Below are 11,264 nucleotides of genomic sequence, written 5' to 3' on the forward strand. Positions count from 1 at the left end.
TTTTTTTTTTTTTTTTTTTTTAAATATTGAAATCCCAGATGTTAGACCTTAAGCTCAAGTGCATCTTCTCTCTCCATGCACAGTTTTATGCAATAATTGGCTGAAGGGCAGAAATTATTATTTTCATCCCTTAAATATCACAAAAGCCAAATAAAATGTGATAGAAGCACCTCCAGTTTGACAATTTGCTTTTTAACATTTCTTTTTGTTTACTTCCGCAAATAATCAAAACATATTTGTCTCCATCTCCAGGAAAACACTCGTATTGCCAAATATTGATGCAATTGGTAGTCATTTATTTGGCACTGCGACAGCATGGTGCCTCAAATGTGATGCAGTGTGGCAATGTTTGACAAAACAACAGAAAACCATGTGAAATGCATTATTTGTTATGAGGTTCCTTATAACAAACAGGAAAGGCTTTCATGCTTAAAACCCCTTTTTTTAAACTGAGGTTTAAGTCAACCCTAAGTACTTTTAGTACTGTACTTCATCTATACTTTTCAGTGGTGTGCCCAGATTGCTCTGCTGTCATGATGTAACTGAGCCGTTTATGTTGGACTTTGAACTATTAAATCTTGAACTGTTGCTTTTAAAGAAGCGCAGGAAGGGGAGTTGGAAAAACAGAAGAATACCTGCTGAAGTTCTGAGCAGCAGAATGAGGAAAGGTGAGAGATTTAAGAGACTTTGACTGTGGGATGGTTGTTTCTGCCAGACGAGCTTGTCTGAATATTTCATAAACTACTCAGCTGCTCTGATTTTGCCCACATAACCATCTCTAGAGTTTACAGAAAATGGTCCAAAAACGAAACAACACCCCATGTGAAAGCTCAAATAACCTCAAACTGGTTTCTTAAAAATCACAAAGAGTTCACTCTACTCAGATTACCTCCAAAGTCATCAGATCTCAGTCTAATAGAGGACCTTTGATTTATTGGAACTGGAGTTTTGCATCACATATGTGCAGCTGACAAATCTGCAGCAACTGTCAATATGGAGCAAATGTTTCGAGGACCATATTGAATCTTACATGTCATGAAGAATTCTGATCTGAACGCAAAAGGGTTCCCAACTTGGTACTAACATCTGTATCTAATAAAGTGGCCAGTGAGTGTAAAAAAATAAGCTAATTTAGCACCACTAAGTAAATGAATTAATCTCATGGATTCATCTTACTTTGATAGATGGAGAAGGCAAGAAACTGGCTCCTGAACATCTGATACATAGCTCCTTCTGGCCTGAGGAAAGAAAAGACCAACTCATTCACATTTCCCAAAATAAAAACAACACAATGCTGAATCAACAAAGACAATATCTCACCATGTCAGCATAACACCTGACAAGAAGGTGGAGACATAATGGTGAGACACCCACCACCCTTTGATCCTGAAAAGAAAAAAGGAGGAACTTGAAAATTTTCCCAACTAAAAATCTTCCATAGACAAAGGCTTTAATTTAAAAATAACCCACTAAAGGATAAATGCTCCGATAGTAGCAACACACCTGGAGCCGTTGTTTATGAGGATGCTTTCCCTTATGGTCAATGTGCAGTAGTACCACACCAACAAAAAGTTGAAGATTTCATCAGTGACCCTAAACAAGGCAGAAAACAAATAAATAAGAAGCCAATCCTTAATAAAATAACACCACCAGTCATGCTTTGAGGGGGAGGTAGGTTATCTCACCGACAGTTTAGAAAGAAGAGGCAGGTTATTGCTCCGAACATCAGGATTATTGTCATGTAAAGCTTGAACTTCTCATACTCGTCTTTGTAGGCAAATCTTTGTACATAAACGGAAGAAAGAGATGATAAGAGACTGACATAAAAAACAATCTGAACCCACAGCAGGAACCTGCTCCTGAGGCTAAAAGGTGACACATACTTTGCCTGGTTGCTGAGAAGGGTTACATTCACGTTGCCCAGGACCAAATTCAAGTATAGTCTGAAAATGAAAAGCATGCAAGTTAATGAAATGAAGCTTAGTGATTACAGCCGATCTCTCACTAACAACAAATAGTACTCACCCATTTTTCTTTGGCAAATATGCTTCCATGTCAAAGAAAACATTTTCTTTATCTTTTATTTGTGTTTTGATGTCAGTTATTAGTTTCAGCTCTTTCTCGTCACACGTCTGTGCGCACCTGTAAGGAAAGCAGAAGGGCAAAAAGAGAAAAGACGAAGGATACTTTTCACTCTCCATGATATCACCGATATGTGCTTATTTTAGTCGTGGGAAACCGTCGACTACTTGCTTGACTACTTTTATAGCAGGTGTACTTACTTGGTTAAACTGTGCCTCAAGTCTTTCAGACATTTCCTCTGTTTACTGATGGCGTTGCTGCAAGTTCCTTGAAGACTGGTGAGCTCTTCTAGTTTTTGTCTGTATATTTTGTGAGTTTCCTGTGAATAAATTAAATACATGTCTGGTTAGAAACATCTGCTGAAATGCAGAAATAAGGATTAAGCACAACCAGCTAGGACTTAAAGATAAATACAGCCACAACTGAATCAAAATACAAATACAAAGAAAAGCCAGTGGGTGTTTACAGATTAACTTCAACTGAAATTTGTCATATTCCCTTGAAAACCTTGTTTGATAGAATAAAAATGCATTATTATCCCACACAAGTCTTTGCCAAGCTTTAAAAAACAAACAAAACAACAAAAGATGAAACTTTTGGCTCATAGTCTCTTTCACCAGTAGTGGAAAAACTGTCCAACCTTTCTGTATGAAGACAAACCGCAAATTCCACAAGATTTTTTTAGTAAAATAAATACTCAGGTTTACTTGCGCTCGTAGCTACACTGTCATCACTTTCTCCCCATCAAAAAGCATCTGACACACACACACACACACACACACACACACACACACACACACACACACACACACCTGTCTTTTACCTGACAGCTTCAATAAGAATTATAAGTAAATTATATCATTTGGAAATATGAACTGCAGTTCAAACAATTAGTAGACTTCAAAATGTAAATAGAAATGTCCTGGCTAAACACTGAAAAATGATGACACACCCATATATAGTCATGCTTCTAAGTTTAAGTTCTTTTATCATTAATTACATACCCATTTTTATTAATCCTATTTATTTATTCATTCTGTTCATTTATTGTCATTTTAATCCTAAGAGAAAGTACAATGAAAGTTTGCCTATGTATAATGACAATAAAAGTTCATTCATCCATTCATGCTGAGAGTGACTCACTATCCTCTGAATCTTTGAGCCTTTAATACTCTGTTCTTCAGTGAAACAGTCCCCGTAAGCGGATCCTATTGTCATACATGTAAACTACATGTAAGTTTGCTAATCAGGGGTCAGATTCCTATCCCCCTTAGAGCCAGTTCAACCCCCTTTGTTGTACCTCCATCCATCCAGCACACCATCACAAAAGCAGGACTGATCTCTTCAGCAGAGAACAGTAATTGTTTAATACTTGTCCTATGAGTGTCCTTATGATGAAATAATTCAAAGTTAGCGACACTACAAAAAGTAGGGAGAACTCCCCAGCAATTAATAGGTAAAAGAAAGCAATCTACATGCAGCTCTCATTTGTTGTGTTTCAGCATTCTTTGTTTTATCACATGATCATTTCCTGACATCAGTTATGATGAGGCAAATGGCCTGTTAAAAGAATGGGTTATACCAGTCAGCCAGTACTGAGCACACGATCTAAGTACACGTCCATTCAAACTGACACGAAAACAATGCAAAATCTGTTTTAAATTCTTCTATGGGTCTGGCACCAGTCTCTCTCTCTCAGAGGTCACATAATCATCATATACAGATAAACAGATAAGTCAGATGCTATGCAGCTGGCCTCCTGGTCCCAAGATCTATACACACAGGAGGAATCAGCTTTTAGCCATCGTGGCCCCAGTGTCTGAAGGTGAATGACTCCACCTCAGTGGCAATTTAAAAAAAAAACCTTGACTTATGTTTTTTAATTGAAGTGGGCTCAATATTTCTGTACGTGTTAAAGCTTTACGACATTTTTCTTTTATCGTTTCAAAATTTGTTTACACATTTGTTTATAGTTGTAAAAGTTTAGTCAAAATATGTGTATTAACATTCTCTAAAGAACTGCAGCTGTTCGAAAGATGTAAATAAAGCTGAAATATAAAAGCTATAATATGAACGGGAGGCGGTTTCTGCTCAGTTTCAGATCCACGTGTGCACAAACTGTGAGGTGTCTCACAATCAGAGATTTTAGGCGAACAATACAGTTTCTTATCTTCATGTTGTTCAAAGTTAGCAAACTATGGCTAACGTGAGCTAGCGTGTCAACTTCACGATGGCTGCTGATGTCCCCAAGGACTCCTAAATAAATCACCCAAGCCAAAGACCCAGAAACTAATTTGTGAAGCCACTTTAACCTCTACCTCAACTTCGGTAGCAATGATTTAACATTAGTCAATAGCACAACAATGCAGTGTGCGGTTAGCTAAGTTACTGTATCTGCTTATTAGCAGCAAAGCACATTAGCCCTAAGAAGACTATTGCTAATGTTAGCGACTACAACACAGCGATGTTACAGTAAAGCCAGAAAAATTATAAAACGCACGGCAAATATATTGCATCCCTCGGATACTGCTGCCAACAGCGCACTTATTGGCTCGATGCTCGGTTTACGGGTGACCTGAGAATGAATGGCGAATAGGAAAGAGCTAGACAAACTGCTACAGAACCCTGCATGTCCTCGACGGCACGCTAGCACAAATTATACTATACTCGTTTAAGAGTTTTCAGTCACCTGTAATTGTTGATATTCCTCATCAATTTCCTCCCACTCCGCCTGAAACCTCGGCTTGGACATTGCAGTGTTGTAGCTTATTCGACGAAGAAGACTCTTTCACAAGGCTTTTCACCCACGGGCTGCTCCTGCTCCGGCCACTCAGGCGAGTTTTAACTGTCTTGTGCGGAGCATGCGCACTTCGTAAACCGCCGTGATGACCAAACACTGTGGTTTAACCACGGTTGAAGCCATCAAACAGTAAATAAAAAAAACTAACGGCAGATAAATAAAACATGACTTGTGGATTAAAAATGACACCCAAACATGTTAAACTCGAATTTTTAAATGGTCTCCCAATTACATTTATAAGTCACCAATAACTGTACACATTGCTGTTGCTAGGATACAGCATACAAACTTGCTCGCCTGCTGCTGCTGGTCACCAGGGAAGCTGTGTACGGCTAGTCGTGTAACATGTTTTCTGGATTTCTTCGGTAAATTAATGGCTTTTGTTTGGCAAAGTTTGCAAGCGGATTCAGTTTCAGTAAGTTATCCGCTTGGAAACTCCGCGAAGGTACAACTACTTTGCTATTTTGCTTTTCCACGTTTCTATTTTACTTGTAATGCTAACTAAGCTGGAGAGCTTAACTAGTTTCCTTAGATTACCTTGTGGCTACTTTTCATATTCTGAATTAGAAAATACAGTTTTGATATACAATTAGACATCATGGAAAAGTGTGTTTAAAATACTGTCAATTCCTAATTAAAACCTCAAAAAAGGGCAGTGTTTTTTGTTGTTGTTGTTGTTGTTGTATGAATTTGGTGATATGTACTGCTTAATGGGTATGGAAGCTTGTTTGTGCCACCAACAAAACTTTTTTTTTTGACATCTATCAAGTCAAAAATGTATGTTAGGTATCTCAAAAAATAAAATATCAATTTACTAACTCAAACATGACAAAATAATTTTAAAGTTTGAGTTATTAAGTCAGATTTTGAGACAATAACTTTAGATTTTGACTTATGGGTGGCAAAAAATTCAAATAAAAATATTTGTTTTCATTTTCAGTGGCAGAAAGACAGCAAACATGTATTTGTTTTTTTAAATTTCATTCTAATGCTTACAGGTTTCATCAAGCTACAACTAGCAATGCCATTTCTCAAAAGACCTCCAACTAGTCCCCCATTGTCAACACTGCTGGACATTAAATCACAGAAATGTGGACTACGACACACAGTTTTCTCAGCCAGTGGAAACGAATACACCGGGGAGTGGCAGAACAATAAGAAGCATGGTGAGATATAGTTTGTCGTCAGCTTCCACTCAACTCCTGAGAGGTTCGAAGTATAGTGCAGCTGTCATGTTTGCTTGTTTGTTTATTTATTTTTATAAGGCAAGGGAAATCAGGTTTGGAAGAAGTCTGGTGCCATTTATAATGGAGAGTGGAAATTCGGAAAACGTGACGGGTATGGTACCTACAGCATTTTACTCCCAGAATCAAAGAAGTATGTGAAGAAGTACTGTGGTGAATGGACAGATGGAAAGAAGCATGTATGTATCTGCCATAATGTTTCACATGCACGCTACAAGACATATCGGTATGTATGGTCAGTGATGTACTTGTCCGGCTTCTCAGGGGTATGGCACATACTTTTACAAAAACTCATCAGTATACGAGGGGGAGTGGAGCGAGGACCAACGGAGTGGCTGGGGAAGGATATACTATGCAAATGGAGACATCTATGAGGGCAAGTGGCTGAAGGATAAGAATCATGGAGAAGGAATCTTTATATTTTGTAAGAGAAAATTTTCTATACATGCATGTGAATCAAAACTAGATTATAATTTGGATGTTATAATGCGACTTTCAAATTTTTGTTTAAGCAAATGGAAACAGGTATGAAGGTAGCTGGCGAGAGGGGAAGAAGGATGGTCGTGGAAAGTTCTACTACTGTGACAAAGGCCAGCTTTATGAAGGCCTTTGGGTGGATGGAGTGCCAAAATGTGGGACCCTGTCTGATTTTGGGAGAGATGCCACACCAATGCCTGCAAAATATCAGATTCCAAAGGTACAGCGTTGCTTCTGACTGTTACAGCCATGGATCAAAATTAAATTACACGACTAATTACATTACACTGCTTACATGACATAATCATATGAGCACTGACAACAAAGCCCTGTTCCATTTGTACTACTGTGCATGAAAGCATGCACTTATCTTCTATTTTCAGGTACACCTGATCGATACTCAGCTGGTTTTAAGGGAAGCCGAATCAGCTTACCTTGGCCGGTTCTGATAAACAACAAGAGGATCAAGAGCAAGTTTCCACTTCACCGCATGCTTGCTGATAAAGAATAAAAAAAAAAAAAAAGCATAATGGGTATGTATCCATTTTGTCACAGATTATTTGTCCTTGTCAGAGGGGCAAAATCCTTTAATCATCCATTAATGTGACAAATTTATCTGTTGCCAATGCCAATTAAAAGTGTTTAGATAATAGATCATAAAGGAAAAAAATGCCTCATCAGATTTTATATATATATATACCTCTTAAGATTGAAAACATTATATTGGATGACTTCATAAAAATATGAGCACAGAGTTGAAAGAGATTGTCATATGATAAATTCAGTATTACACATCCATCTGTTTGTCATATGGTGTCTGATCACACATTAGCCTTGAGTGTGTAAATCCTTGTGAACTTGTAACTAACACACAAGCCGCTTTGTTCTGTTTATAGTTTGTGTAGTTGTCCTAAGAATAAAACACTAGTCCTAACAACCAGTCTGTAAGAGGATGATATTTTGCTATGTTTACCACATCTAAACCTTGAAAAATACTACTGCTTCTCAAAGAAATACAAAAAGATAAAATTTCATATTATTCTATATTCATCGCACACGCAGTGATATATTTCACTACATTTCTTTTTTTCTTAATTTTGGTGATTATGGAATATAGATGAAAATCAAGAATCCTGTATCTAAAATTATTAGAATATTTAATTTAGAGTTTGAGTAAATTACTATTCAAACAGTATAAATACAGTGTATCTCACGGTTTAGTTCAATACCACCAACCACAATCATGTGGAAGACTGCTGACTTGACAGTTGACTAGATGATGATGATGATCATCACTGCGCATGAACACAGGAAGTCATTGCTGAAAAGGCTGGCTGTTCTCGAGAGTGCTTCATCACAGGATTTAAAAAGTTGACTGTTAGTGTGGCAAGAAAGGGTGCAAAAAAGATAATCACACCTTTGAGAGGATTGTCAAAAACAGCTGACTCAGGAAGTGATATTCAGGCACTCCTGAAGCAGAGACATCACAAATGTCTTACCTCGGCTAAAGATGAAGAACTGAATTTGCTCAGCGGTCCAAAGTTCTCTTTTAAGACGAAAGCAAATGTTGCATTTTGTTTGCAAATTACAGTCTTAGAGGTTTGGAAGAAGAACTGAGAAGCGCAGACTCCATAGTGTCTGAAGTCCAGTGTGAAGTTTCTGCAGTCTGTGGTGATTTGAGGTGCTGTATTATCTGCCGCTGTTTTGGTGTGTGTCCTGTGTTTTACATCAACTCCAAAATCAACACAGATGTCTGCCAGGGTTTTCCAGTGCTCTGCATGCTTCCATCTGCTGACAAGCTTTAAGGAGATGCCAATTTTCTTTTCCAGCAGGACTCAGCCCCTTCCCACAGAGCCAAGCATTCTACTACAAGGTGTGCTGACTCTGCCGTTACTGTGTGCAAGTGGTCAGCCAACTCAGGAGACTGGATTTCAGATTTTCATGAGCTACAAGCCATACTCATCAAAATTAAAACAAACAAAAAAAAAGCTTAAAATGTCACTCTAAGTGTAATATGGTTTCCCCTTTAGAAATACAAAAAAAACCCAAAAAACTTTTTCATTATATTTTAATTTTTTAGAATTCACTAGCAACTGGATTATGGCCATCTATCAATGTTCCAGCTGCTTAAGTAAACACATCTCTGACCACATTTGGACTACAGCCTCACATAGACTCTTAATTCAAAACTTTTTATGTTAAAAACACAATTGGAAAGCTCTCCGTATGTACTTCAAGACTGAATCACAAAGGCAAAATGCCAGTTCAGAATATGTGAGTGCTCAGACTCTTCAAAATACAGCACTAACAATTAATATTAACATTAAGTTTCCAGCAGAGATCCCAATGAGATTATAAAGCTGTGTTAGTGTGTATAAAAATGTCAGCAGTCTAAGGCAAACAGATAGGACTAAGCTCTTTTTCATACATATACTGCATAATTTTCTAGATAATCTAGTGTGTGATAACACAAATGTCTGGCTTGCTCTGGCATTAGAGGCTCTTTATCCTGCCAGCTCCATAGTGCAAAGTCTGTGTAACATAAGGACAGAACATCTATCTATTGGCAAGTCAGCATCCTCACGAAGCCCAAACCAGACTCTCCACACGCAGTCACGTTTTTTGATTTTTGCTATGATCGTTAACTTTTAACATCACTTTGTGAAAAGGTGTTTATTTGAACACCACAGCCTGTGCAAAACAAGACAGCAAAACATACTGAAGTTGTACTGTAAGTTGTGCAGCTGATTAGTCGACACAAATGGAGAGCATTCTGAATGCAAATGATGAAAATTTAAAAAAACAAAAACAATAAGACCGTGTAAATAAAGGGTTAAATACACGTGGTTCACATGGTAATATACATAAACAAATGAAGTATTCACTGACAGACGGTTAAATAAATACAGCAGGCAGCAACAGACAGGATTCCAGGTTACTGTTCAGACATCTCTCCCATACCGTTGGAGATCAGTGAGGCAGCTACCACTGTTAAGACTTTCCGATTTCAAGCTACATGCAGCACGGCGGATATACGAGTTCACAGTCAATCAAGTGTGTTTTCTAAAAAATACAACTGTTCTTCACAAAATAAGTTTCACAATAAAGAGTGAGATTAATCGTCATTCCTGTAAAAACCATAGAAGCCAATAACGAGGCTTCTGACTTGGAGAATTCCCAAAGGGGTCACGAGTTCCAACACAGATGTGCATCAGCTGGACCCGACTATGGGAAATGTGAGCTTGGCGACTGCAAGATGGAAGATTCTCCTCTGTTATCAAGCTCGTTCTGTAGCCTGGTGAGGTTGGAGAGCTCCTCCAGCTCCTCAAACTGTCTGTCAGTCTTGTGGCTCACCAAGGAGCGATAGAAATGCACAGCGAAGACTATGAAAACCAAACCAAAGGGCACCATGATGGAGGTGGAGGTAATGGCAGCAGCCACTCCGGAGGAAACTGTGCTGTTGCTGGATTTGTTGGGCTTGATGGGCAAAAACTTAACCCAGCAGAGTAGAACCACCTCTGCCAGGAAGAGCAAAGTACCAATGACTGTGGAAAACGCCCACGCCAGCTCAATGTGCCGGTGCATTCGCTCATGTGGGGACTCCTTCACCGAGTTGAGATTGTGGACGTTGCTCACGGCCTCTATGTTGGGTAAAATGCAGGTGCTGACCATCAGAGCGAACAGGTGAACGGCTACGAGCACAGTGGTGCAGGCACTGAAGGCAATAAGGAGGGCAGGTGGGTAGGGGTAGCTGTTGTCCAGCTGCACTTCTACCATAGCCACCTGAGAAGACGGAAGGAAACAGGAAACACAACGTTACAACACAGGTCAGTAATGTCCTCTAACAGATTCGGAAGAGTGCCAGTGCTTGCCAGGAGACCGTGTTACCATAGCAAATCCAGACAGCAGAGCCGAGGTCCGACTGGAAGCCTTCAGTTTAGCTCGACTCAGGTACAGCTTTCTCCAGGACAGCGCTTGCAGGGAATGCTCGTTCAGACTCATACTGCGACACTTAGCAAAAACACTCTGTTACTTAAAAAAGGACAGCGTACACTTACACAGCATTTAACCTCGCACGCTAACTGAACTGCGGAAGCAATTTCTTGTCGTTCTTCAGCGTGCCGCTGTACCGCCTGCACCTTGCATTACCCATAAGTCTGCGCGCTCCCATGGAAACATCCGCTGCTGAGCATTTGCTTTAAAAACATGGTGCTACTCATTATTAATTAGTCAGCGATAATAGTGTAACTACGGAGTTATATATGTTAGCTTGTTTCTGCCAATATAAATAAATACATACATTTTTTGAAAAAATGGCTAAAGTCACATTTTGCCGGTACTTACTCAACCGTATGAGTAAATAACTCGAAAATTGAGGAAGTATTTGGAAATTCGAGATGTTAAGTTGAAGTTTTGAGAAAATAACCGGAAAATTCAGCTTAGCTACGCTTAACGGAGGCTTGTTTCCGCCGCCATTGATTTAAAAATAAATAAATAAATAAATAAATAAAAATGATGCCAGGCAGAGGTAAGTTCAAATTCGGAGTTATTATCTCAAAATGTTCTCAGCGCTTTAAGTTGGTAAGTCAAGATTTTGAGTTAACCTATAATTTCGACTGAGCTACGTTTTACGGACCCTTGTTTCTCCCAGTGGAAAAAAA

General features: G+C 38.8%; 4 protein-coding genes across 7 annotated transcripts in view; 2 read left to right on the forward strand and 2 right to left on the reverse strand.

Annotated features, from left to right (window-relative positions):
- tmem120b (transmembrane protein 120B) overlaps positions 1–5,080 on the reverse strand; it is a 9,111-nt gene extending 4,031 nt beyond the window's left edge. Inside the window, exons 1-8 of the mRNA XM_005735239.1 lie at positions 4,772–5,080; positions 2,283–2,401; positions 2,026–2,142; positions 1,884–1,943; positions 1,686–1,781; positions 1,504–1,593; positions 1,321–1,386; positions 1,177–1,238 (exon numbers count right to left, since the gene is read on the reverse strand). Coding sequence (XP_005735296.1) covers positions 1,177–1,238; positions 1,321–1,386; positions 1,504–1,593; positions 1,686–1,781; positions 1,884–1,943; positions 2,026–2,142; positions 2,283–2,401; positions 4,772–4,834 — 673 coding nt within the window. The 5' untranslated portion in view covers positions 4,835–5,080. The remainder of the gene's footprint in view (positions 1–1,176; positions 1,239–1,320; positions 1,387–1,503; positions 1,594–1,685; positions 1,782–1,883; positions 1,944–2,025; positions 2,143–2,282; positions 2,402–4,771) is intronic.
- An 80-nt stretch (positions 5,081–5,160) lies between these two features.
- On the forward strand, positions 5,161–7,543 carry morn3 (MORN repeat containing 3). 4 transcript variants are annotated; one of them, XM_005735242.2, is made up of 6 exons: positions 5,161–5,327; positions 5,881–6,048; positions 6,148–6,305; positions 6,391–6,550; positions 6,639–6,823; positions 6,963–7,543. In XM_005735242.2, the coding sequence occupies exons 2-6, from the start codon at positions 5,904–5,906 to the stop codon at positions 7,050–7,052; spliced, it is 738 nt and encodes a 245-aa protein (XP_005735299.1). In that variant the 5' UTR covers positions 5,161–5,327; positions 5,881–5,903; the 3' UTR covers positions 7,053–7,543. The 4 variants fall into 4 exon arrangements, with proteins under 4 accessions (XP_005735299.1, XP_013766858.1, XP_005735300.1 ...); XM_013911404.1 differs by having other exon boundaries at positions 6,987–7,543; XM_005735243.2 differs by having other exon boundaries at positions 5,161–5,297.
- A 1,079-nt stretch (positions 7,544–8,622) lies between these two features.
- On the reverse strand, positions 8,623–10,803 carry orai1b (ORAI calcium release-activated calcium modulator 1b). The gene is made up of 2 exons (XM_005735248.2): positions 10,492–10,803; positions 8,623–10,386 (listed from the first exon to the last, which is right to left on the reverse strand). Exons 1-2 carry the CDS (start codon positions 10,603–10,605, stop codon positions 9,829–9,831), a joined length of 672 nt encoding a protein of 223 aa, XP_005735305.1. The 5' UTR covers positions 10,606–10,803; the 3' UTR covers positions 8,623–9,828.
- Positions 10,501–11,264, forward strand: part of kdm2bb (lysine (K)-specific demethylase 2Bb) — a 28,131-nt gene continuing 27,367 nt past the window's right edge. Inside the window, exon 1 of the mRNA XM_013911406.1 lies at positions 10,501–10,554. The gene's annotated coding sequence lies outside the window, so the exon portion shown is untranslated. The remainder of the gene's footprint in view (positions 10,555–11,264) is intronic.

Source organism: Pundamilia nyererei, unplaced genomic scaffold (assembly GCF_000239375.1).
Source record: "Pundamilia nyererei isolate P.nyererei 1_Seehausen unplaced genomic scaffold, PunNye1.0 scaffold00063, whole genome shotgun sequence".
Taxonomy (NCBI): Eukaryota; Metazoa; Chordata; class Actinopteri; order Cichliformes; family Cichlidae; genus Pundamilia; species Pundamilia nyererei.